This window comes from Aspergillus brunneoviolaceus, assembly GCF_003184695.1.
Source record: "Aspergillus brunneoviolaceus CBS 621.78 unplaced genomic scaffold BO95scaffold_79, whole genome shotgun sequence".
NCBI lineage: Eukaryota > Fungi > Ascomycota > Eurotiomycetes > Eurotiales > Aspergillaceae > Aspergillus > Aspergillus brunneoviolaceus.
The window spans coordinates 131,961-157,402 of record NW_020290809.1 but is presented as its reverse complement, the minus strand read 5'-3'; the positions used below and the strand labels follow the sequence as shown (position 1 = coordinate 157,402).

Below are 25,442 nucleotides of genomic sequence, written 5' to 3'. Positions count from 1 at the left end.
CAGCCACCAGCCTATAAGAGCAGCCAAGCTCCGCACATTCAAACTACTAGCTCATGCACCACTTGACCATCCATTCGAGTCATGAACTGTTTGTTATAAGTGTCGGGAGAAACCCTCGAGGGTGGGAATCAACTGGAATACCGCCAAGCCAAAGTCAAAGTGTTTGTTTGCTCCATTAGAACGCCGTCATATCGCTCAAAGAATAACCAAGATAGTAATAAACAATCGCTCACTGAACGAACCAGTCTTCAGCTCTCAACCCACAGAGGCGCAATGGGGCCCCATTTTAGAGACATGCACAACCTCAAGGCCATGTGTGCATGTGGCTTTGTCGGTTGAGTCTCTCCGTGGCCACCACCGTTGGGATCAAGAGACCTCAGCACACAACGCACAGGAGCTCCTCCTCTAGAATGAATTTCCCCTCCTTGTATTTCTCGCTCGTCTCGTAGGCCTTGTCGTATTTCCAACCGACCGTCTCCTTGCACTGTCGACAGGCGATATCGCGAACAATATGTCTTCCGGTGGTCATGCTCCGCTCCACGGCCTCGGTCTGGGTGACGTTCACGACGTTGTTGAAGAGGTATGCCTTGCCATGCTGGCCGCGGAAATTCTGCAAGGTTAAAGAGAGACGATGGTCAGCTGCTGCTGCTGCACTCAAAGAGATGGAAAGCAACGCTAAGAGATCGAACACACATACTCGACTGATGATGTCGTCGTAGTCGGCCAGGTGGGTTTTGCATTGCTTACACCCAAAGATCTTGTTGGAGGTCAGGTAAACGTTGTATATGAGACCCATGGTGTCGTATCCCGTGACTGCCTGCCCACACTGCCCCCGGTGCTATTTAGGTGCTGTAGTGTCACAGATTTGCAAAGGTGCAGAATCACGTTCGAGGGGATATAAAGCCAGAGATGCAAGTCGGGAAGTGAACAAATGGTTCTGTTAGTAAGTCTTGAGCCTTGGAATTGAGTCCTAGCCTTTCCCCCCTATGCAGATACGGTTGGCTTGGTTGTCTTATCGTGCGTGCACAAACAAAGGTTAATCTCGGTCGAGGATGTGATGGGATTTTCGACTATTGTGTCAGAAGACTAGGGCAAGAGAACTCGAAAGGGAGATAATTCTCAGGTAAATTTGCAGGGAGACGACTGTTTCTCCTGGTCTGGGCGTGGAGTGGTTGTGGTGATGATAAGCAGCTGCGGTGGAAAGGACCTCGGAATAAGCGGAGGTGCAGCCCAGACCAACGGGCTTAATTATGGTTTAGTTGTGGCACTTGGTTGATCAGGAAATCCGAGCAAGTGGACGAGAGTGGATTTTGAAACAGAGTCAGTCGAGAGATAGATCACTTCTTGCCTTCCTGCAGCCAGGGGACAAACGGGATGAGGGGAAGGGGGGATTGGGGGAATGGGGGAATGGGGGACAAAGATGAGATGAATGAGCCGGGAGGTGGAGTGGAGGCTACCGACTGTCTACCTAGTAAGTTAGTTGGTTAGTTAGTTACTGTACGCTGTACTTAGTAACTTCAGGCAGCTGCTCCCCGTCGGAGTTGAGGAAACGCCCCCGCATCTGGCCAAGTTTGGGAAGAGACCAGCCCCCGTGACGCAGTGATCGATTCATCTTGTGTAAAAGCCTACTAGTCACTCGTAAGTACGTCTCGGGCATGATCTCAGCCGCAAGTAATGACAGGTACAATGGATTCCCTCAATAGGTTGGCTCATCACCCGACACTACGTTTTGCTGATCGATACATGACCCCGCTTCGGATTGAGCTTATCATTGTTATCGCTTTGCTTTATTGTTACTGACGATAAGTCAACATTTGCCATCTGTACAAGCACCTGTACAAGCACCTGTACAACGCCACAATCATATTCTAATTCTAAGCATCGTCCGTCCAGCATAAGGACAAATAGCATAAAATAGGTATACTACTTCAACTCTGAAGCACACGTCTTCCACATCAATACAGCAACTGCAGACACGCGCACTCCCCATTCCATGTCTCATGACGTGATCGGTAGGATGCCCGACCTTTCATTCGTAGTCATGCACGCACTCTATCCTTGAAGAAAGTTGCGATGTATTACCTATCTATACCTTCAACTTGCACACAGACCTGTCTAAGTATCAAACGCCATTAGTGCGGCTGAGCAGCCAATCGCATTGGTCATTATCCACCCCGGGCCCTGTTTCCAGCTACCTAGTATCGTGCGTATTTATACATTCATCGTTGACCAAGTAGAGTCTTGTTATTTTCCCAGAACTGCCGGCAGTCGGTGTGACCCCAGTGTTCGGTCCACCACTCGCCGAAGCTATCCTCCACATTTTCGTCGAGTTTGGGCAACCGCTCATCTCGTTTTAATCCGCAGAGAGCACAGGCATGTGATGCTTTGAGTGCGCCGCGGTCGGCACCAAGCGTCATCGCCCGCACGTTCTCCTGAATGATAGGAACTGTTCGATTTCCGGAAGCCTGGATGATAGAGTTGAAAAGTGCCGCCCTGTCACGCCACATGGTGAGCACATCCACAGCCTGTTGTTGCTCTTTGACATCCTCATTCTTGTTAACCGTGCTGAGCTTCATACCCCCAGGCTTGCCTGCCGGGCCAATGCGCATGCTCTGGCTTAGAATCTTGTCTCTTTTCCATCGTAAGGTACGGCCCGCAACCACTCGAGCGGCAGTCCTCAGCGTAATCTGAATTGACCACGCTGCACGTTCGACTTTATCTCTGTGCTGCATGTTCTTCCTTGCCTCCGTGGCCTCATGTCGGAGTTGCTCGAGCACCTGAGGGAACAGCTCCAGCAATACTGATGGCGGTGGTATGTTGGTTGGACGGACTTGATCTGCCGTAGTTGTGGAGCTGGGGACTGCAAACTTCAAACCGGAGTTCGTAGCGCTAGTTGTAGTGTGCAATGGATTTGTTCTGCTCAAAGCAGATCCATGCTGTGTCCTCGAAGCTGGTGCCTTTCGGTCCGGTGCCTGACTCTGTGCTGTAGCTGGCCCGTCGACAAAGTCACCCCAATCTTCGAAAGGGTCATCTTCAGTGGACAGTGACGGTGTCAGACGCGGCGGTTCCTTGCGAATCTTCTGAGCGTTGCCTTGCTGTCGTATGGCAACGGTCTGTTTAGCAGACACTGACGGCACACTTTGAATCGAGGGTGAGTCTAGAAGATTGAAGGGCTCTTGCACCTTGACCGGGCGTACGGCGGACAGCGTGCTTATGGATTTCGGCTCTTCTACGGGCGCTCGTTGTGGAGGCACATCTGCAGTTTCGAACTCGCCCCAATCATCGCTTTCATCGTATGCAGTCTCAAGAGTGGCATCGAAAAGGACGTCGTTACCACTATCATGCTGTACCGGTCCCGATGCAAATGACTTGTCCCAAGATGAGCTTTGCCATTGGGTGCCTGCTGCAGCGGACTGGCTCGCTTGGTTCGAGAATGATGTTGAGGACGTCTCGCCAAAGAAGTCCAGGTCAGGGACTAGAGATGAAGATTGATGTCTCGCGGGTCGCTGACTCGTAGAATTCGCAGGCTGGCTGGAATTGGTATTGACACCAAATTCTGCAAACAGGTCCGCGGACATGGATGGCTGGCTGTGTGAGGATTGTTTTGGTTTGATTCACCGAATAGCTCTCGGGGCAATGCAGTTGCCACTAGATGGAATGGACTGCTAAACCAAAAGGACTAAAAGACAAATGCCAACAGAGCGATCAATAGAACAGACCATACAACAGTCCCTTCGAAGTAGAAATAATCTGCACGTAGTCAGGTCAGCCTTTTGTCACGCTATGTAGTGATCGAACTATACCTGGCGCATAGATAAGGGCGGCGTGGCCGGGACGGAGAGTGATGTTGCAGTTGCACCCAAGGAAAAACAAATCCTCTTTGGCGGGTCCAACCCTCCGCGGCTACGGACAACTGCCCGCAACCTCAACCGCTGGACCAGCATTTGTTTGTGCCTTTGATGCGCGTCAATCTGCAGCTTTTGTGAACACCGATCTGCGAAGAGCCATATGGTGAAATGAGGGGAATCGAGGAAACAAGGTATGGCCAATTGTTTACGCATGCCCACCCTCTGGAGGAGATCTCCCAGCTCAAGAATGGTCAGGCAGCGATGGGATACCCTGTTTTGCGACAATGACACCACCGCCGGCTTTCGGAACGCCCTTAGATTGGAGCAAGACGACAAACTGTGCAACGATGGGCTGAGATCGATCTGTTGGAAGGCATGCGCCTGCTACTGCTATATTGTAATTTCTGTCGCTTACCTTGGGGATGTAGGCCTTCCTGCTTTTCGACGATCTGGATCGGGCACAGTGGCCGCAGAAGCTCTCGGATTCACGAACCGCCTACGTCGCTTTGAAGGCCCATTTCCTGAAATATATAGATCACCCGGACGATTTGGAATCGACCGTTGATCCGCTGGCGGATGATGTGGAGGTACTTACCACTATATTGTCGTGGCCCTTGAGATCGCGGTGAACTGACACGATATTGATTACATAGTCCCCATGGCAAACTCTACGGAACGATGAGCAGACAAGAGCGGATATCTCGCAGGATGTGGATCGGTGTTTACAGGAGAACTTCTTCTTCCGGGAGCCTACCACCAAAGCGAAGATGATCGATATACTATTCATTTATGCGAAACTCAACCCAGACCTAGGCTATCGGCAAGGCATGCATGAGATATTGGCGCCTCTTCTGTGGGTGGTGGACCGGGATGCGATCGAGACGAACCCACTCGAAGATACCAGGGAAACGAAACCGGGTGATAACGCGATGCTTCAACTTCTCGATGCCAACTATGTGGAGCATGATTCGTTTGCGCTGTTCTGCTCAGTGATGCAGAATGTCCGCGTGTATTACGAGCACAATAGGACTCGATCGGCCAATGGTCAGTTGGACGTTATTCCAATTGTGCATCAGTGCCAGCGCCTCCACAATGAACTCCTGGTCACGGCAGATCTCGAGCTTGCGGATCACTTGCAGGCACTAGAGATATTACCACAGATCTTTTTGACGTAAGTCATGCATCTATTCGAATGGGGAGCGCAAAACTGATATGATGTGAAGTCGCTGGATGCGTCTTCTCTTCGGGCGCGAATTCGCTTTTCAAGACGTTCTTCAAATCTGGGATCTACTCTTTGCAGAAGGACTACGCCCAGAGCTCATTGAATATGTTTGCGTTGCAATGCTGTTGCGGATCCGTTGGCAGCGTGAGAATCCCTTCCCCTTGCGAAATGATACAATGATGCTCCTTACTCCCGATTGGTGATGAGTGCTGCGAGTCCATGTGCTGATAGTTTCCAGTACTGAGCGCTGATTCCTCAAGCGCTTTGAGTATCTTGCTGCGCTATCCAGCCCCCGACCCCCATTCACCGCTGACCTTTGTTTACGACGGGATATATCTGGAGCAAAACCCCACCCCAGAGAGAGGTTTATTCATCATCTCGAAGTATTCCGGTAGACCGCCGGATCTGTCGAGAGGACTTGGACAACCAAGTGCCAAACCCTCAAAAGGGAAGTTTCGCCTGCGAAGTGCATCTAGGGATCTGAGTGAGGTCAGCTCTCCTTCCAGGTCACCCGCAAGAAATAGTCCGAAGAGCCTCGAAGCGCTATTCCAGGACGTATCGGAGGGTATTCAGCGCCGAACAGAGGCCTGGGGTGTCGCCAAAGCCGTTCGAGGCGCAGTGAGCGAAGCGAAACGAAACATGCAGTCTATTCAGTCGGAACATCAGCATCGCGGGACACGATACGAGAACCAAAGCCAGGGATTGGGCACTCCTTGGGATCGTGCTTCCGATGATACATCCAAGTTGAAAGCGAAGATCGAGGAATTGGAGGGGCGGAATAGAGAACTCGCCAAGTTGCTAAGTGTGGCGCTGAAGGACATACGCTCTCATGTCAACAAAGCCGAGAATATGGACAGCAGTGACAAGGACGCTCTGGCGCAGGCTCTCAATAAGGTTCAAAGCATCCAAAGCTGTCTGGAAGACCACAACATCCCCTTAAGCGCTGCCGATCAATCCCCGAGCGAGCATAGTAATGCCGAATCCGAGACGCCCCCTGAAGCTGCTGAAGCTCCCAGTGACAGCGCAAAAATTGCAAACGATGGGGCAGATCGCGCCTCCACTTTTACCCACCGGACCAGCACATCTGCCGAGTCACCCAGATCTCCCATTGGCGTTGGGACGAAGGTCAACCGCAGTACCGCCACCAGCCCACAGTTTCCCACTTCCATGCCCCTCCGACATGTATCTCGGCCATCGTTGGCAGACTCGGAATTCTCATGGATGCTCGGCGGCAAGCGACATCTCTCGAGCTTTGTCAGCCCGGCATCTGTACTTCCGGAGCAGACTCGTCACGGAGAAGGTCGCCCACGGTCTAAACCAGCTTCCCTCTTTGGCAATGGGGACGAAGAGCATGGCAAACCCGGCGCCGAGATCGAGTCGGATGGTCTGGCCCTGCGAAGTCTCCGTGGACCTAAACCATGAGAGACCCGACGGTGCACGCGGCAATCTAAACCGGTGTTACATTAAGCAATGGACATTTAGCGGTGAATTACTTCGTCTGTAATGGCTTTTTATCCCTTCAACGTATGTATTTACCATCAGAGGAGGAAGTGGCACGTGGGATTTACATGCTGTTCGGGCCTCGCGCAATCATAGAGTGGTTTGGAAGGTGTTTCGCCACCCTAAAATCACCAGTTATGCGCTGAGCACGAGCCTTGCTGCTGGGGCAAGATTTGACTCGACTGACATACTATGTACCAGCTGGGTCTGGTAGGCATGGCTAAATTACTCTGCACTCAGGTACAGTATCTGACGTACCTGATTTTGGATCAGTGGCTATTTACAAATCGACCCCTAGGCGCTTGTCCGTTCTCAATTCCCGAGGCCTAGGGAGAAACCTGTACGAGTCATACCTGCAAGAAGGACACAAGAAAATGCAGCGATCTTAGAACAGCAAATGCGAGCTGGGATTGACCATGCCCAGTGACGCTGGTGGATCTGCAATTTCCAGCCTGGTGGCCCAATCAATCTCGATTTCGGATAGCTGGTCGTGATCTACAGACCACGGACTACAGTTGAGAGAGTCGGAGCATCCATGGGCCATGGAGGGGACAGCTATTTCGGTTAGTCAGCCAAGCCTCTCCCAAGCATTTCACATCTTAGTTAGAGTCGGACTTGAGATGGATGGATGAAATGAATGGGCATTTTGAGGGAGGGGAGGCAGAGGAGGGGTAGGAGAGGAATCGTGCGATGACAGATCGATGGGCATTGTGGAGCATAGGTACTGTGTGCTTCTTTCTACGCTGGGTTGATTCATTGCTATTTTCCTCCAGCGAACTTGTGAACTACTCATAATTACATCACCATCAGCAGCATGAAGCTTGAGCACTGCATTGTCTTTCCTTAGCCGTATTAGGCTCAAGAAAGGGGAAGGAGGGGGGGGGTGGGAGAGGGGTCTTCAATTGAGAGGGACTGCATTAGCGTATCGGTTGAACCCATTGGGGTCCGCCATGCGCCCGTTCTTACCACTGGGTATGTATGAGTACTCGAAGCTAAGGTAGCTAAAAGTACGGAACTCCAGAGATCCCGGAGGAGAGGGGCGACCGTGCCATATCATTCCCGCCCAACTTGTCCCCTCATTGTAATTTATTCGCATTCAATGGCCTTGTTTTCTTCTCTTCAGCTCCATTGCAGCTTGAGGAGGTCACCTACTTGAGTAAGTAAGCTATCACCGGGTCGGGATTGAGCGATAATCCATCCCCTCGTGTTTCAAGGCCACGAAAGGACCAGATGGAGGGTTTCAGAAGAAATGGGAAACCCAAACGATTCCTATAAAAGGAAATGAAGTAAGAGGATCAATCCCCAGGGAAAAAAAGCACCGAAGTCAGAAGAACCGGAACTGGAATAGGTCTTCTGCTAAGTTTCCCCGGACGTCATTCATCATTCCTCCAGTACTCCGTAACTACCGTACTCATAGACACACACCGACCGCATCGTCAACCACAAGTGAACTAACTAACCTCTCTTAACAACAATAGCTTCAATTCAAGCAAGCCAGCAAGCCCGCAAGCTGCCTTTCTTGTCTCCACTATTATATTACCCACCTTTCTCTCTCTCTTCCTCCCTCTTCTTTCCTTCCCTTTTCCCTAATCCGCTCACTGCACCACCTCCCTCACTTTATGGGGGCATAGTTAATAGTATCGTTAGTTTCTTCTCCCGCCCTTCTCCCAAATTTCCTTTTTCCTTCGAATCTCCCTCTCTGCCTCTCCGAAGAACCCACATTTGGGGGCGTGACTATTTCCTTTCCGTCCCTTGGCTGGTTGGCGGTGCCCATTAACTTATTATTATCATTCTTCCTGCGTTCCCACTCACTCACTCAAGAGGTTCACCTCCTGAAACCCCACAGGCCATTTATTGGCCTTCTTTTCTAGCTTAATTGACTACAAAACACCACCACTAAGTTACTACTACTACTAACTTACCACCACCACCACCACCGAGACAAACCGACATACTTACATCCTTCCTTCTCTTCCCTCTCCCCTTCCCTCCCCTCCCCCTCTTCTCCCCCTCTCTTTTACCTCACTCTTCTTCTTCCCCGCGTGCACGCCCTCGTTCGCCATCCTCGTTCGCAGGTGTATGGTACCTGTGACCTCACGAGGCAGCTGCCCTCTTGACCTTCCGCCCGCAGTCCGCTGACAATTTTTTCTGACCTCCTCACCTTCCTTTTAAACCACCCCTTACCAATTCATTCTACTGCAGCAACAACTGATCGAATTGCTGCATAGTCCTTCACCCGATTGCACTCAAGGCGTGGACGGGAGGAGGCCTTCAATCATCCTGTGCAAAAAAAAAAGATCTATTGTCCCTCGCAGTAACACGTCAAACTTCCAACGCACCCTCCACCCACCCCCGTCTGCAGGACAAACCCGCGCAAGAAAAATTTCCTATCAATTCACCTCTCCTTCTCCTACAACTCACCCTTCTCCCCCCCTCCTCCTCCTCCTCCTCATCCTTCTCCTACCCACCTCCCTGATCTCCCCGAAAAGAGAACAATCTTTCCCATGTTTCACATGTTGTGATCCCATGTAGCAATAAACAACATTGTTATTCGCACCCTAGTTCTCTATTCGTTATTCCTGCCAGGTGCGCCGGGTTGAACCGCTTGTTATCAATCGGTCCGATCGGTGCTGTTTTTTCTACAATTATCACCATCTTGGGGAAATATGGGTTCTTCGTCCTACGATCTTGACGGTTAGTCTCCCAGGTCCCAGGTTTCTCCACGCTTTCCCATCCTCTTCTTGTCCCCGTGTCCTTTCCTAGCATTGTGAGCCTTTCTGCCTGCCCACTTCAGTTGTATCAGCATCGGCATGTGAAAGTTCCTGGTTCCGAGAAGCGTATGTGGTAGGTGTATACGAACGACGACTGTCGACCCCCAAAAGCGCCCAGCCCCGAGCTCCAAATCGGCAGTGATTCTCGAAGCGAAGTGTGAATGCGCCACCAAACAAAAGAATGCCAAGCGACTTTCTGGCCAGTCACTAAGACTCCCATATCGGAACGACCGACACTGCCGCTCATTATCCACATTTTTCGTCATGCATCTCGGAACAATTCAGCCACTTCATTCCCCATCCCGGGATCAATGCTTCTGAATGGGTAGACAACGACTCAAACCAAAGATAAGGAGGGGGCAGGGAAGCAGAGACGAGAGAAGGGACTCAGAAAGTGAAAGACATGCAGCTAACCTCGCGCTGAGGATTTCTAGATGATCCAAGTCCGTTATCGTCTCCGTTGGGACCCCTTTCACAGTCGCCTCAGTCGGATCACTTCATCAGACGCCTCTCGACCCATACCGATGATTCAATGAGATACTCCGCGGAGAGTGTCTCGTCCAACTTCGACCATCTCTCGAGGTAGGTGGCCGACCCTTGCATTGTCCGGCAGCAGCTTTCTGCATTAGTGCAAATCCGCAGATAGGGACTAAAAAGAGATTTCAAAACTCCCTTCACAGATCTTCTCTGCTGGATCATGAACATGGACTTGGCCCATCAGGTCTAGATCGCATACGTCAACAACCTTCATCGCGAGCATTCACCCTTCCGAACATTTCCGCCTCGTCGCTTGGCCCAGTGGCTTCGCGCAGTCATTCACCTTCCCCGCGTTCCGCCTCCTCGTCCCGAGCCCATCCCACTCGCCTTTTTGCCAGTGACGACATTGAGACCCTGGAGGACCTCCATCGCTTCCCTTGCGAGTCGCTGCATTCGTTCTCGTTTGCTCAGAAATCGGAGGAATTGCTTCACAATCGGCATAATATCTTGAAGAGGTCGATCGATTTCATGCGCGACCGCTTCGGCTGGGCTACCGGCAATAGCCCTGCATTGGCTGCTGTACAAGGCCGCGCTGGCGGTGACTCGGATACGCAGAGCGTGGTGGATATCTCGACAAGAACGAATGTATTAGCCAAGGAAGACCGATTTCACTTCGCAGGTTTGACGCGTGGTCCGCAAACCGGCCCTGCTAATGTGGATAGTGATAACATCTTTGAGAGAGCTTTTACAGACCCTCAACTTGCAGCCGGCAGATTTGGAGAGAGACCTGCGGAATATGGCTCGATGGGGGCTCAATTGCGCTACTCAGGGCAGGGAGCGGATGACCCGAGATCGCAGCAGGAGGAGGAGTTGTTGAGGTCACACTCTTCATCTAGGCGCGTAAGCATTAAAAAACGTACTAACACCGAAATCGGTTCTACCGCTATCCGGGGCAAGCTGATGGAGACTCTAGCACCCTATACAACCACCGACCCCTTTTCTCCAACCAGCTCCTCAACCTTTGGATACGGATTTCCCGTGCCTGTGCTACATACCCACAGCAGCAAGTGGACACCAGCATCGCAGGCCGTGTTCCGGACCGAATCGCAGGAGCCGTGGACTATCTTGGCAGCGAATGATATCTCGTGTCTCATATTCGGTGTCACCCAAGGGGAACTCCGCAAACTAAGTATACTGGAGGTCGTACAAGAAGACCGGCGGGATTGGATTGAATCCAAATTACGGGACCCTTGCACTGAAGCGGCGGCAAAGCTCAAATCCTCGCCGGAACGAACGCGTTCCAAGCCCGCGAATACCAAATCAATGGGAATGGGCAACGGTGTGACAGCACAGCTGCTGAGTAAACCGCCTTCTCGAGCAAGGCCTCCCCGGAGAGCGCAGACCGACGATGGTTATGGCTCTAGCACGAGACAGTTGAACCACCCTCCGACCAAATCCCGCGGGGTGCTTCTTTGTGGGGATGTTGTGCCTATCAAGAAGCGCGACGGCAAAACAGGGTCCGCTAGCATCTGGGTGATGGAGAAACGAGGGGGCTTGATTTGGGTTGTTGAGGAGATTCAAGAGGATGTCGTGACAGTCACTTGCAACGAGTCTTGGGATATCGTGAAGGTCGACGGTGATGTGGACAAGATCTGGGGTCACGGTGCGGTGAAGCCCGGAGAACGGATTACAGAACTCCTGCCTCGCCTTCCTGAGGACTGTCTGGCTGGCTCCATGCGCACAGGCCTCACGAAAGTGGCTGAGACCAAATACTTTGCTTCTCGCACAACTGCCGGTATCTGCATTCCCACCATAGTCACCAAAGGAGAAGGAAACAGGTCTCTTCGGATATCGAGCTTTCCTCATGTTGCGGGCATGATGGTCCTATCCTCGTCGACTTTGAAGATTGTCAGCTCCAATTCTGTGTTCTCCGCAGCGCTCTTTGGTCATGAGCGGCCCGAGGGCCTGCACATCAATGACTTGATACCTGGTTTCGATGACTTGTTGAACGTGCTTGTCGAGGAGGAACGGGTTCCTCTTGTGGACGGCATCGTGATTCCTGAACCCAGTTTCCGCAGAGCGCGAACCTTGTCAATCCTCCGGGACGGCGGAAAAGCTCATGTTGTTTCCGTTCTACTAGAGCCATCTGGACTTGCGGCCACCCATCGCGACGGGTCCTCAATAGCGGTCGACGTTCAATTGCGGGTGGCCAAGAGCGGAACCATCTTCACCAAGCCGCGGAAAGAATCTATTGAGGAGGTCAATGAGTCAGATTCCGAGCATGACGCTCCTATCGCAGTCACCGAACTCGTGTATGCTTTGTGGGTGACGTATTCACGTCACATCCACTCAGCAGCCCCGAGGTCCAACATCCCATCCCCCCTCGAATCGGTGCCGTCTGGCGCTGAGAGCCCTTCGGCAGTCCTTGTGTCAGGCACGCCAACGCCGATCTCTAGCCCGCATCCTTATATAAATGAACAGACGTCGGTTGAGAGCCAAATATCCACGTCCACCCTGAGCCAGCAGCTGAGCGAAGCTGCTTCCCAGCCGTTGACAGACAAGCCTGTTCAGCCGGTGCCCGAAGTGAGGCCGACCAGCGCGAAAGAAACACCGAAGAAACGTACCATTGCCGATTATACTATCTTGGAGGAGATGGGTCAAGGAGCCTACGGAGAAGTCAAACTTGCCCGCCTGAAGAAGATCCCCACGAAGAAAGTTGTCTTGAAGTATGTCACCAAGAAGCGGATCCTTGTTGATACATGGACTCGGGACCGTCGTCTAGGAACTGTTCCGCTAGAGATCCACGTATTGGACTTCCTTCGGCGAGACGGGCTGAAGCACCCTAACATTGTGGAAATGGAAGGTTTCTTTGAGGACGACATCAACTATTACATTGAGATGACCCCGCATGGCCTGCCCGGCATGGATCTGTTTGACTACATCGAACTGAAGGTCAACATGGATGAGTCAGAGTGCCAGAATATCTTTCGACAGGTCGTGTCTGCCATTCATCATCTGCATACCAAAGCCCTTGTGGTTCATCGGGACATCAAGGATGAGAATGTCATCTTGGACGGTGAGGGGCGAATCAAGCTGATCGACTTTGGAAGTGCCGCTTATATCAAGAACGGGCCTTTCGATGTCTTTGTAGGCACAATTGGTAGGTTTTACCAGCAACACCGCCCTTTGATTTCGATTTTTTGACACCATTGCAGATTATGCCGCACCCGAAGTCCTTCAGGGCAAATCCTATCGCGGGAAAGAGCAAGACATCTGGGCTCTGGGTATTCTCCTGTATACCATCGTCTACAAGGAAAACCCCTTCTACAATGTCGACGAAATCCTCGACCACCCCCTTCGGGTTCCGTTCTTGCCCTTCTCCGAGGATTGCATCGACCTGATTCGAAGAATGCTTGACCGAGATGTCGACAATCGGTTGACTGTCAGCGAAGTCTTAGAGCACCCGTGGATGGCGGACGACTGAGCGATGCACGGGGCAAGTGGTCTTTTCTCTGAGTCAGCGATACATAACGAATTATCATCTTGGATTATACATACAGCAACTGTTTCCATTCACTTTCGCCTTCATTCTACATGGATAATCGGAATGCGACGACCCCGATTGTTGTCACTCGGAGCGATTGGAGGTGCGGAGGACACGAACTCAGCCGCCTTGAAACATAAAAAGCATCCTTTACACTGGTGAAATCGTGCGGCTCCCATGAGAGGAGCAACCACGAATGGACCCAGGATACATGGCGTCTTTGGATGTCGTGGTCAACAGTGCTTGAAGTGGTCAGTGTGTATAGAAGGTCTAAGCGGCTGAGAAAACCCATCGTCACCATCACTATCACCAACACCATCATCATCATCATCATTATCATCATCATATAATTCTTCTCTTTGGCTAGAAAGAAGATACTCTTTGTTTAACTTTGCAATTTGGTTCTGACCGGATTCGATAGCTATTTTGCGTGCATGGCCTGGGAACAAAACATGGGCAGAGAACAGCATGTATTGGATGAACTTGTTTGATTTTTTTTTCTTGTGTTGATACCCATCGTCGCAACGGCATTGGAATTTCATATGCTGTGGAACAGAACAGGGTAAATTAAGCTTCCTGCAATTGGGTTACAGTCATGATAGACAGTGAGACAGACCAATACACAGAGATGAGACATGATACTAGTCTTTGTGACAGGACAGTAAGACATCTTGGAGAAGGCACGAGGTAATTGAACTGTGTCGCATTGACGCTTTTTTCCTTTGCTTCTTATCGTAGTGAGTATCTGTTCGAGACCAAAGTGCGGGGGATGGAAGCGGGGGAACTGGGGCTAGTCCGTTGGTATATTAATCTAATTCTACTAAAACGGCGGCACTTAGCCAAGTTGGTTAGGGTGGTGAATTACTAGGTAGCCTAGAGCTCGCACTGGGCCACTGGCTAAGTGTATTACGGGGTGGGTGCAGTGGTCTTGGCTTGTTGCCATGTGGGAGAAAGCTTTCCAAGTTCCAATTGGATCCATGGCAGCAAGCACTTGGCTTAAAGATGAGGGACGAAGAGGCCCCGGCCGTGAGTTAGAAAGTGCCAGGAATGTTTTTTTCCCCCTCCTAACAGAACCATTCGACGTCTTTCGACCTCTGATCAATCATACCTGGAAAGCGGAATGACCGACCTTGAATTACCCAACCCAGTAAGTCTACCAAGTACGTACGTATTGTACATGTAGAGAAACCTGGAGGCAACCAGCTCCCCCCCCTCAAATGTCAGCAATCCGCCTCGTCGACTCTCAAGGAACAAAGAGGCAGCCAGCCGCGGCCACCAAAAAAAAGTTTCAGTCAGAGCCAGTGAGATAGGTACTGTGGAGGCGTGGCCGTGGACGCAAAAGCCAGTTCTCCGCTTTTGGGTGGCGTTTGTTTTCCTCGTACAAACAGGAGGAGGAGGAGGAGGCAAACAATCTGGAGGCACTGATTCACTGAATGGAGGTGGTGGGCATTCATTCCGGGTTCAAGTTCCCCACGCCCCCCCCCCCCTCCTCCCTTCAGGTTCCCCTCCCTAGGTAGGCTCTTTTGGTTTCCCCCTTCCACTAGGCTCGGTGGTCGGAAGTTCCCCTTAGGTTTTTTTTTTTTTTCCTGGTCGGGGCTTGTTACTCGTATGCGTATGAGTGACAGGTACTTCTTCCGGATGTGAACTTTGTTCTTCCACTCAGGTATATGTAGATTTTCAACCATGAGGATTGTACTGTGCAATTACCGGTAGTCTACGCTCTGCACTGCATTCGTTGATCTACAGTACTTGCCAAATATCTTCGATCCGAACTGGCAGCTCAATCTCCAAGCCTTGTCTTGCTGCAGGGGAGGAAAGGGGGGAAACCGGAATCGGAACCTGAAGCCGGCTGAATTTCCTTATTTCCCTTGTTGCTACTGCTACTGTCTGGTGCAAGTGATCCGATTTCCCGGCTTAGTCGGAGTTTTCGGGAGTGTGTGTGTGTGTGTGTGTGTGTGTGTGTGTGTGTGTGTGTGTTTGCTTGCTTACGCTAAGTTATTTGCCTCTGAAGTGTGGGGATGGGCTTGGCTGGTTTGTTTTGTGGGTTGGATTGCTGTGGAGTGTGTTTCTGATGTTGTTGGTTGGGAATGGAGGGAGGAGGCGATGCCATGCGATGATGGTGTGTTTTGGGGATGGGTCATATTACTTAGAGCGTTTGAGGGGTTCTGTGGTGGTGGTGGTGTCGAGGAAGGAGGAGGAGGAGGTTTAAATGTCAATCCATCAATGCAGCGAAGTGGCTGGTGTATGCATGGAAATGGAGTGTTTACATACAGTAGGTGGGTGGGTAGGAGAATTGTCAAGAATAGCCCAGTCTGTTGATCGGACTGTTGCCCAATCATTCCATAGTTGCGGACGAGGAACAGGGAATAGGCTCCTCCACTATCAACTGTGATGGCTATTTGTTTTTGTCTGTGGCCCGGACTGGACTGGACTGGAGGAGACGAGGCATTTGTTTCGTTCTCCATCGGGACATGGACATGGACATGTACCATACGGCCCGCCCGTACTTGCGGGTACCGTAATTGCTCGGTCTGACGGACATATCGCTGAGATCAACACTTGCTTGTTCTTGACTGTGAGGGTTAATCCGATGGTGTGCCAGATGACCATTGCTGATTGAAGTTTTGGTTATTGTTATCTTCTTGTCTATCTCGAATGTGAATAAGTCATGCCTGGCCACCTCCTGATCGCAGACCTGCCATCTGACCCGGTAATAACGGTGACTGAACTGTCACAGACCAAGTGGGGCGAGCTAATCGCTAATCGATAAGTGAGAATCCGTCCACACCCCCCGATAAGAGAAACACTCTCTGTCTCTCTCACACACACCTGTGGGGTAAGAATGGAGGGTATGGGTTTGTCGACCAGTGCTATTATTCGCAGCCTTATCATTGTTCGACTCTTTTCTGTTTGTCACAGCCACTCCCTCCGAGCAATTATATTTCGGTCAACATTAAAGACCATTAAGACCCGTGTGGCTCGCCCTTTCTGTCGGCTGACCAGACCTTACCTTACGTGATTCTATAGTCGGGATTGACAATCTTCCTTCTCTTTCTCTCCTGTCTTCTTGCCTCTGACACACTACAAACGAACAGTAATTTACTGTTCTCTATTTTTCCTACTCATACTTACCTACGACGGAGTATATCCTACAAGATCCGATCGAGTCCTCCTGTATTCTCTCTCCCTTTCTTCCCTTCCCTCCCTCCCCTCCCTCCCCGCCCTCCTACAATCTTCGCTCCAGTCAACTCAACGCAAGACTTCCGGTTGCGTTGACACTTCTCTTCCTCCTGGATTATTGTGGATGATGCTTGCGTGACGTCTACAACTGAACTCAACTGGTCGCTCTCTTGACTTTTCGGTCGCAGGCCAGGCTGGTGCTGGCTCTTGCTTCGGGCCCCCGGGTTACGCGGTCGTCAAGTCCCATGGTACAATCGGAACGACAACCTTCAACTCGACAACCCACCTCCACCTTCCCGTCGCTTGCTGCTGCTGCTTTGCTGCTCAGGTGATCCCACCCCCCTTTCATCTTTTTTCTTCTTTCTCAACCCGAGCAATCAGCCTGTCCATCCGCAGGAACGGAGGTTTGGCGTTTTTTCTGCTCCTCGGGGCGTGTCTACCATCGCGGTTATCGCCAATCGATAAGATAACCTTCTCACGGACCGGCTGGCTGGAGTCATTATGAGCATTTAGGATTCCTTCTTCTGTCTGGCAATTTGCGTTCTGGCGCTGAAAAGTATTCGGTCGCATTGATCGTTCATACCGTTGTGTCACCACATTTATCTAGGACCTCCCTCGATTGACGACGAGAAGTATTCCGCAAAGAGCCCTAAAGCGCATTGCCGTCATGGCTACCGCAATCCCCGACGACATCAGATCGACGTCTGAGAGCCCTTCGCCTTCGAGTCCGGCTTCGTCGACTGGTCAGATCCCACTGGAACAACCACCGAAACTCAAGGGTCGTCATAAATTGCTTCAAAACCTCCAACGCATCTCGTCCAGCCCGAGTCTGACCAGGCGCGGCCGATCCGCTTCCACGGGATATCGCCGCGATGGAAAGGCCTCCCTGTCCTGCATCTCGCTCTCGCAAACGGCCTATTCACCTTGCTTGGGCAATGGGAGTTCATCGCAACTGTACGGGGGGCTCAATGCCCAGTCTGTGACCCCCGGGGCCACGGCCCCTCAGACCGACTATTTCGACGGTGCTGCTCGCATCCGGGTGGTTCCCTCTGAATCTCCCAATGCTTCTCAATCGAAGACAATCCCTCTGCCTCAAGACCTGCGACCTGGTTCCCGTGGATTGGCGATCAGCATGGCAGACGTCACGAGTGAACCTACCGTTGCCCAGCCGTCACCGAAACCGAAGGTTTTCGACTTCTGGGGCAGTTTGCCGGACGAACTCAAGATGCGCGTTTTCCGGTACCTCAATCCGAGAGAGATTGTCCGCTGTTCCGCGGTCTCCAAGGCGTGGAATAAGATGTGCTACGATGGGCAGCTCTGGAGGGAAGTCGACACAACGGACTATTACCGCGACATTCCTAGCGAAGGTCTGGTGAAACTGATGACTTCTGGGGGTCCATTCGTTCGGGATCTGAACTTGCGAGGCTGTGTTCAGCTCAAGGACCAATGGCGGACGGATGGTGAACGAATCACCGATCTCTGTCGAAATGTGGTCAATTTCTCCCTGGAAGGATGCCGTGTTGACAAGTCCACGATCCACTATTTCTTGCTGCGGAACCCCCGTCTAGAATACATCAACCTGTCAGGACTACTCACCGTCACCAACTCCGCCATGAAGATAATTGCCCAATCATGTCCGCAGTTGGAGATCCTCAACGTCTCTTGGTGCACTGGTGTTGATACCTCTGGGCTGAAGAAAGTGGTGGTTGCCTGTCCGAAGTTGAAGGATCTGCGAGCCAGCGAGATCCGTGGTTTCGACGATGTCGAGTTTGCTACGGAGTTATTCGAGCGAAACTCCCTGGATCGTTTGATAATCAGCCGGACTGACCTTACCGACGAGAGTTTGAGGGCTCTAATGCATGGCGTTGACCCGGAAATAGACGTGCTGCTGGATCGCCCGATCGTCCCTCCTCGACGACTCAAGCATCTGGATATTCACCAGTGTCCCGATCTCACCGACCAGGGTGTGAAGAGTCTTGCCTGGAACGTGCCCAACTTGCAGGGACTCCAGCTCTCCCACTGCTCCGAGCTCACTGATGACTCCGTTATCCCCATCATTCAGACAACCCCTTGTCTTACTCACCTTGAACTCGAAGAGCTGACTCGGCTCTCCAACCATACCCTCATCGAGCTTGCCAAGTCGCCATGCGCTCCTCGTCTCGAGCATCTCAACATCAGCTACTGCGAACTTCTTGGTGACCAGGGAACCCTTCCGATCATGAAGAACTGCTTCTCTCTTCGCTCCGTTGAGATGGACAACACCCGAGTGTCTGATCTGACTCTGATGGAAGCCAGCCTCCGTGTACGCAAGAGGGGCTACGGCGAGGACCTACCTCAGATCGGTCTGCGATTAGTCGTGTTCGATTGCGGCAATGTGACCTGGGCTGGTGTCAAGGAGGTGCTCTCAAGCAACGCCTTCATCCCACGGTCTCGCAAACCCCCTCAGACTATCTCGCTTGTGGCACAGACGGTAGATCAAGGCCAGGTGCCCGGATCCCCAACCATGATCACATCTTCCATCACGCCTCCTCCCCCTCCCCCTGTGTATCCGAATGAGATCATCCACCTCAAGTGTTTCTATGGTTGGCAAATGACCGTGAATGAACACAACAAGCGAGTTCTCCGCGGTGATCTTGCAGCAGCGAACCGACTCGATCGCAAATGGGCCGAATACATGATCGCGACCGAAGAGGCGGGGACCGGCGGCTCTGGAACGCGCAGGAGACGACGCAGAGCCCGCGAGGCGGAAAGAATCTACAATGAAGTCGACGAAGAGACCGCCGCATATGGGGTCGGAGGCATTTCAGCTCTGGGAGCAGGACGTCGGCGCCACACAGACAGCAACACTGGCTGCACAGTCATGTGAATAGGTTCGCTGGCACACACTTCTTCAATTCTGGACACTCGTTTTGAAACCGTGCAATCTTCAGCGAGCTCACGCCCCGGAGGGGTTTTACGTTTTCTCAAAGGTTCTGGCAACCTTTTTTTCTCGGTGTGTGCCAGTATTTGAGCGTCCTAGTGTCCGAAACGGAGAATCGGGTAGCAGGGTATTGGTCATGCTAGGGCGTTTGCAAGCATCTTTCGCATCGGGCGAGCATGCTACTACGATATACGAACTTGATCAGCCAGTACAATCCGCTTTGCACCGGACGGGGCCGATGGGGTTGTTTTGCTGGCATTGCCTTTTTTTTCTACCTTCTTCACTGATGTTGTTCCCTTTTGCGCTGGATTGGGCGTTCTTGTCTCGGGATTTAGGAATGGTGTTGCAAATGTTGTACTGCGTCGCACACTGGCTTTCTCTCGAATGTTGATAGACGGAGGACGGAGATCACTGGAGTTGGGCTGGGATGGTTTATTTGTCGGCCACTTAGCAAGGAAGATTGGACATTTCCTCGGTTTCGAATTGATTGTATATTCGTATAATTCTCTGAGTATCAATGTGGCCATTTGGGACCTCACTAAGTTGGTATTACATAAGTGGTTGTTCGTGTTCAATCGGACTTAGTGCTGATACATGTCTGTAGTTTATGTAGAGTGTCTGTGGTCAGGAAGCTCAACCGAGTGTTCATGAACTACAGCGGAACAGATTATGGCATCCCACCCCTTTAGTTAGAGATGAGTTAGTGATGCGAATTCATAACAGATATAATTTGGGTATCGTATGTTGACGAGGTATGAAATAGTTCGTCAAGTATGAGATAAAGAAGTAGCCCAAGAAAGAATAAAGAGAGGGAGAAAAGAGACCAACTCCTGCAAATGCATCATCACGCTGACAACCAGAAGCCACTCGGATCACATTTCAAAGAATCCGCCGTCACTCTCATCGCCACCATCATTATTGCCGGCATCCGGCATCTCGTAGTCATCCTGCTTGGCGGCTGACTTTTTCTTGTGTTTCCGATCCTCGCCCTTGGCCCTTGCGCTCGACTTGTGCGAATCGGGGTGCTCGCGCGCGGTCTTCTTGTTCTTCTTCGACTCATCCGCCGCGCCGGCGTCTGCCACCTTGGATCGTTTGTCTTGGTTGCTGTTCAGCTTGCCGTCCCGGAGAAGATCCAGGGTGCCGTCCTTCATGCACTGCTCCACCGTCTTCCACATAGCAGACGACCTCTCCGCTGCTCCCGCCGCATCCTCCTCCTCCTCCTTTTCTTGACCTTTCTCCTCAACAACCTGCCCATCCTCCGCCTTCCTATTCTTCTTCTTCACATCCGCATACAAAGCGATATACTTCTCCGTAAGCGGATAATAGATCGTATAGTTCAAATTCACGCGCGCAACGTGCAGCCTCCTCGCCACGGACGCGAGCTTCTTCTCCCTCGCCGCGGCATCAATCCCAGCCGTATTCTCGGTAATCTCCTTCTCCTTCCGGGTGAGCCGGGCGATTTCCTTGGTAGCGGTCTTGCGTTCTACCCCCGAACAAAAACAAAATCAGTAATCTTCATCCCGATATCCACGCAACGGAATGAGGGGTTGGGGGTGGGGGAGGGGGGCAAAACATACCCAAAAACCGCACAAAATGATACTTCTTGATCAGCTTCGACCGTTCCCGGCTCTTGGTCTCTTCCTCGAGATCGCGCTCGTAGCCCAACAGGGCGCGCTCTTGGGTGACGCGCACATCGGCGGGGAGGTCGCGCTTGGCGAGGAGGCGCTTGGCGGCGCGGATGCGTTTCTTGAGGTCGTTCACGGAGGTAAAGTCGGGGTTTTTCTTGAGAAGGACTTTTTTGCGGGAGTGGGGATGGTGATGGTGGCCGCTGTGGTGGCTGGGTTCGTCGAGGTGGTCGTCTGCGTTGTCGCCGCTGTGTTTGCGTTTGTTGGGGCGCGGGTGGGGTTGGTATTCGCGGGGCATTGTGGTTGGTTTTTCTTTTGTTGGTGTTGTGAATGTGAAGAGGAATGGGTTCTGTTTTGAAAGTCGTTATAACTAATCTGCAGTGCCAGCCCGTGATTTCCAGCTTGCAGAGAAAAAAAATTACTCGATCGGGCGATTGATTTGATAGTATGTCCGGATCATTAGTCGGACCGAGGGGGGTTTGCTCCAAAGCCAATCATATGCGTTTTAGTGCCATGACGCGCCCATTCCATTAATCCAATCCATGGGCTGGAACTACTCGGACTACTTTACTTTAATGACTGTACGGCTACACACTGTACTTCAGTTTGTGTACTTGCATCGCGGCCTTGCAATTCTTACCACTGCTGCCTGCAGATTGCGCAGTAGGCTTGCGCACTGTTGTCTCTGGGGCAAGTAGGATTGTCAGGCCGATTCACACACACCCGCTCTCCATGGGCTACTACATCTAGACCCCTGGCCTCCATCTCCAACCATTCCACTTGTGGATTGCCGTTGACGCATCAGATTTGGCTTGCCAGTTTCAACAGTGTTGCTTCACACTTCGCCATTTCAACCCACCAGGCGGGGGTAAAGGCAGTCTAGATCTTCGGTGATCAGTCTCATCGGCCAACCGGACTTTCATCGGCTTAGCTGCTCTTCCAGAAGGGGAGGGGGTTAAGTGGTGTCGCGAGTGGAGGACCTGCCCGGGCACGCACCGCAGCAATGGAGACGGCCATTCGGTGGTCGCCGGCCTCGACGACCAGCGAGCAGCGCTTCCTGTCCGTGGACGTGGTGAACAAGGCCTTCCGCCTGTGTCGTGTGACGGCGTTCGACGGCCACCGCCGCCTCGAGCATGAGGTCCTGTCGACGCACACCAAGGTGCCCGCCTTCCGGGCCTTCGACTGGTCGCCCATGGACGAGTCCCTGGTCGCCGTGGGCCAGTCCTCGGGCGACGCGACCATCCTGCGCATGGCCGGCGACGCCCAGGAGTCCTTCTCCTTCCCCATCCGCCACCAGCGCTACTGCAATGCCGTCGCCTTCAGCACCCACGGCCTGCTGGCCGCCGGCTTGGACCGCGTCCGCAATGACTTCTGCCTCAACATCTGGGACGTCAACCAGCGCCTGACCATGAAGGCCCCCGCCACCAAGGGGTTCGTCGAGCCCCTGCGCAAGTTGGCCAGCTCCGAGCCCATCACCAGTATCAAGTTCTTCAGGGATCAGCCCGACACGCTGGTCACCGGCGTCAAAGGGCAGTTTGTGAGGATCTATGATCTTCGAGGTGAGTTTCTGTTTTTTTGTCTTTGTCTTTTTACCTGGCTATTGTTCTAGGCTTCTGGGGGGTCTTTAGAGCTGATCTTTGTTCTCACGCACAGAGGGTCCTGGAAATCCGTCATTACAGTTCCCTACGCGCTGCGTTCATAATCTGGCTATCAATTGGCTGGATGAGAACTATATCGCATCGTGTCAGGGGACGAATGATCCGGTGATTTGTGTCTGGGATCGGCGCATCGGTTCGCGCTTTATCACCCCCACAGTGGGGGCGGTTACCCCTCTGGATGCCGGCCAGGCTGGCCCGGCGTTGGAGTTCAAGAACGTTGTCGCTCCCAAGTCGAGTATCTGGAGTCTGCGCTTCTCGCGTACCAAGCGGGGCTGCCTGGCGGCCTTGGCCAACACTGGTCATCTCAAGACCTATGACATAGCCAAGGAATACATGGCGGATGAGATGCGGTCCTCGGTGGACGAGACGCTGGGACATGGCTCGGCCCGCAACTATCCGGAGCAGATTTATACCAAGTATGAGCGGGACATCGTCGGCCCTTTCAACCACCCTTCCCGTGGCTATGCCGAGGAGGACAGGGTCGTGGCCTTTGACTTCCTCAATATGAGCTCCGGCAACGAGCCCAGCGCGATCACTATGAACGGTACCGGGCAGATCAGTATCCTTACGTCCAAACCTCCCTCGCCGCCTGTACGGCTCTCGTCACAAGGTTCCCTGATATGGGGTTCGTCGGATGACGACTCCGACTTTAAAGTGATCAGCCCCCCGTCCAACCCGGAGACCGGCATAGCGGAGATTGTGCGCGATGTACGGGACCGGGTATTGGTGCAGACCGGGGCGCCAGAGCACGACTCGGAGAGCCCTCTTTCAAGTCGAAAGGGCCGGGAGCGTGCTATCTCGCTCGGAACAGCAGGCGATCCTCTTGCCGTGGAAGATGCCTTGACGCTACTGTCCGTCAGCAGACTCCGATGCAAGGAGGGCTATCTTTTTGATGAAGCCCGGAACAGGAAGATACTGGCAGATGACCCTTGGCTCCAGGGATTCTGGGACTGGATTGAACGTATGTTCTACGCTGCTCGGAGGTATTGTCGCCCTGCTAATTTGACCAGGTGCGCGGTCTGCCTCTTCCAATGAATCGATGATCATCAACGGATTGGATCTGAACTACTTAGGGGTCTACGACGTGTGGAACGGTGATTTGGGTAAGAAAGCTTTGAGTGGGTAATGACAGTACTAACACTGGGTAGGGGAGAGCCTGGAAGCTCGACGCGTGAGCACGGATTCTCCGCCCGACATCAACGAGACGATTGTCCAGCTGGTTCGCGAGCAGCTGAATCTACCAGAAACCAAGGGCTGCGAGACAGACTATGCAGAACACCGACGACTGTGTCTACGAATCTGCGGCGCCGCGCAATCATACCGTGAATTAGAAGAGCTCGTTAAGAACCTCTCGGCAGATATGCAGCACACCAAGGCCGCCGCGTTAGCCATCTTCCAGGACGAACCCAAGCTTGCCTACCTAGCGTTACGAAGCCATGAGCCAGCCCAAGCGCACAAGCTTCTCGCCATGGCCATTGCCGGCGCTGCGAAAGGCGACACCGACCCGGACTGGGAGGAAACCTGCGCTGAGATCGCCAAGGAGCTGACGGACCCGTACGCGCGGGCTATCCTGGCACTGGTCAGCCGCGGGGACTGGAACTCGGTCATCCAGGAGACCACGCTGCCTCTGCGGTACCGCATCGAAGTCGCCTTGCGCTGGCTTCCAGACGACGACCTCACCACGTACCTGCACGAAGCGACGCAGGAAGTCATTCGACAGGGCGACATCGAGGGCGTCGTGCTCACGGGTCTCGGCCACTCGGCCATGGACCTGTTCCAGTCCTACATCAACAAATTCCACGACATCCAGACCGCCGTGCTCGCGATGAGCCACACCGTGCCGCGGTTCATCAGCCACCCGCCGTACCGCGCCCGGTTCCAGGCCTGGCGCGAGACCTACCGGTGGCAGATCAACAGCTGGAAGCTGCAGCTGGAGCGGGCCCGGTTCGACGTCGGCTCGCGCAAGTTCGCGGTGACCTGGGACGGCCGCAAGCTGATGGACCCGCCGCGCCAGCAGATCAGCCTCACCTGCAACTACTGCACGCGGCCGCTCACGCAGCACGACGCCTCGTCGCAGCTCACGCCGGCCGCCACGGGCGAGGTGGTGCACCCGACGGCCGGCAACCCGCTGGGGACGGCTGCCATGTCCGGCACCGTCTGCCCCCGGTGCGGTCGCCATATGCCGCGCTGCGGCGTCTGCACGCTCTGGCTGGGGTCCCCGGATCCCATGTCCAAGGCGTACGTGGCGGCCGATGCGGGCGGCGCGGAGAACCGACGGCCGAGCGAGTCGGAGCTGATGCGCCGGTTCATTGTGTTCTGCATCAATTGCAACCATGGCTTCCACGCCCACCATGCGCGCGAGTGGTTCGCGAAGCACAAGGTCTGTCCGGTGGCGGAGTGTAGCTGTATTTGTGATCGATGATTGGGAGGGATGATGTGCGAGGGGGTGAGGGCGTGATCTGTGATATACCCATTTTAGCATCGTTCAATGGTAATGGCGATAGACCAGAGCCGGAAGATTAAGTGGTTGTAGAGGTAGTCCGGACGGTACCGTCCTTGCGCAAAAAGTGGGCCGGCGGACCTCCCGCCGATGATGTCAAATTCTCCGGGGGAAGAAAAAGTTTCCCTTGCCAGCAGCAATTGAGTTCAACCCATTCTTCAGATTTGAGGCACAAGGTTGGGCTCTATCTTGCTTGG

At 52.9% G+C, this 25,442-nt stretch overlaps 8 protein-coding genes across 8 annotated transcripts; 4 read left to right on the top strand and 4 right to left on the bottom strand.

The window, feature by feature from the left end:
- Positions 1-376: 376 nt before the first annotated feature.
- On the bottom strand, positions 377-796 carry BO95DRAFT_373152 (putative Yippee zinc-binding protein Moh1; the record flags this gene model as incomplete). Its single annotated transcript, XM_025583038.1, has 2 exons — positions 377-610; positions 698-796. 2 exons carry the CDS (start codon positions 794-796, stop codon positions 377-379), a joined length of 333 nt encoding a protein of 110 aa, XP_025437974.1.
- Positions 797-2,154: 1,358 nt separating this feature from the next.
- BO95DRAFT_422782 (uncharacterized protein) lies at positions 2,155-3,823 on the bottom strand. The gene is made up of 2 exons (XM_025584605.1): positions 3,804-3,823; positions 2,155-3,750 (listed from the first exon to the last, which is right to left on the bottom strand). Exon 2 carries the CDS (start codon positions 3,576-3,578, stop codon positions 2,220-2,222), a length of 1,359 nt encoding a protein of 452 aa, XP_025437973.1. The 5' UTR covers positions 3,579-3,750; positions 3,804-3,823; the 3' UTR covers positions 2,155-2,219.
- A 193-nt stretch (positions 3,824-4,016) lies between these two features.
- BO95DRAFT_506520 (GTPase-activating protein GYP6) lies at positions 4,017-6,827 on the top strand (the record flags this gene model as incomplete). The annotated part of the gene is made up of 6 exons (XM_025591192.1): positions 4,017-4,039; positions 4,104-4,221; positions 4,277-4,435; positions 4,502-5,019; positions 5,072-5,214; positions 5,309-6,827. 6 exons carry the CDS (start codon positions 4,017-4,019, stop codon positions 6,490-6,492), a joined length of 2,145 nt encoding a protein of 714 aa, XP_025437972.1. The 3' UTR covers positions 6,493-6,827.
- Positions 6,828-9,236: 2,409 nt separating this feature from the next.
- BO95DRAFT_506512 (serine/threonine-protein kinase) lies at positions 9,237-13,493 on the top strand (the record flags this gene model as incomplete). The annotated part of the gene is made up of 4 exons (XM_025591191.1): positions 9,237-9,264; positions 9,776-9,923; positions 10,022-12,978; positions 13,034-13,493. 4 exons carry the CDS (start codon positions 9,237-9,239, stop codon positions 13,300-13,302), a joined length of 3,402 nt encoding a protein of 1,133 aa, XP_025437971.1. The 3' UTR covers positions 13,303-13,493.
- Positions 13,494-15,197: 1,704 nt separating this feature from the next.
- BO95DRAFT_267831 (uncharacterized protein) lies at positions 15,198-16,057 on the bottom strand. Its single transcript, XM_025581557.1, has 2 exons — positions 15,995-16,057; positions 15,198-15,937 (listed from the first exon to the last, which is right to left on the bottom strand). Exon 2 carries the CDS (start codon positions 15,852-15,854, stop codon positions 15,348-15,350), a length of 507 nt encoding a protein of 168 aa, XP_025437970.1. The 5' UTR covers positions 15,855-15,937; positions 15,995-16,057; the 3' UTR covers positions 15,198-15,347.
- A 993-nt stretch (positions 16,058-17,050) lies between these two features.
- BO95DRAFT_267828 (F-box domain protein) lies at positions 17,051-19,526 on the top strand. Its single transcript, XM_025581555.1, has one exon. The coding sequence runs from the start codon at positions 17,210-17,212 to the stop codon at positions 19,406-19,408; it is 2,199 nt and encodes a 732-aa protein (XP_025437969.1). The 5' UTR covers positions 17,051-17,209; the 3' UTR covers positions 19,409-19,526.
- A 672-nt stretch (positions 19,527-20,198) lies between these two features.
- BO95DRAFT_447001 (Efg1 domain-containing protein) lies at positions 20,199-21,482 on the bottom strand. The gene is made up of 2 exons (XM_025587520.1): positions 21,040-21,482; positions 20,199-20,945 (listed from the first exon to the last, which is right to left on the bottom strand). Exons 1-2 carry the CDS (start codon positions 21,383-21,385, stop codon positions 20,335-20,337), a joined length of 957 nt encoding a protein of 318 aa, XP_025437968.1. The 5' UTR covers positions 21,386-21,482; the 3' UTR covers positions 20,199-20,334.
- Positions 21,483-21,639: 157 nt separating this feature from the next.
- BO95DRAFT_398385 (uncharacterized protein) lies at positions 21,640-25,247 on the top strand. The gene is made up of 4 exons (XM_025583803.1): positions 21,640-22,646; positions 22,741-23,706; positions 23,756-23,848; positions 23,894-25,247. The coding sequence occupies exons 1-4, from the start codon at positions 22,091-22,093 to the stop codon at positions 25,165-25,167; spliced, it is 2,889 nt and encodes a 962-aa protein (XP_025437967.1). The 5' UTR covers positions 21,640-22,090; the 3' UTR covers positions 25,168-25,247.
- Positions 25,248-25,442: the final 195 nt, after the last annotated feature.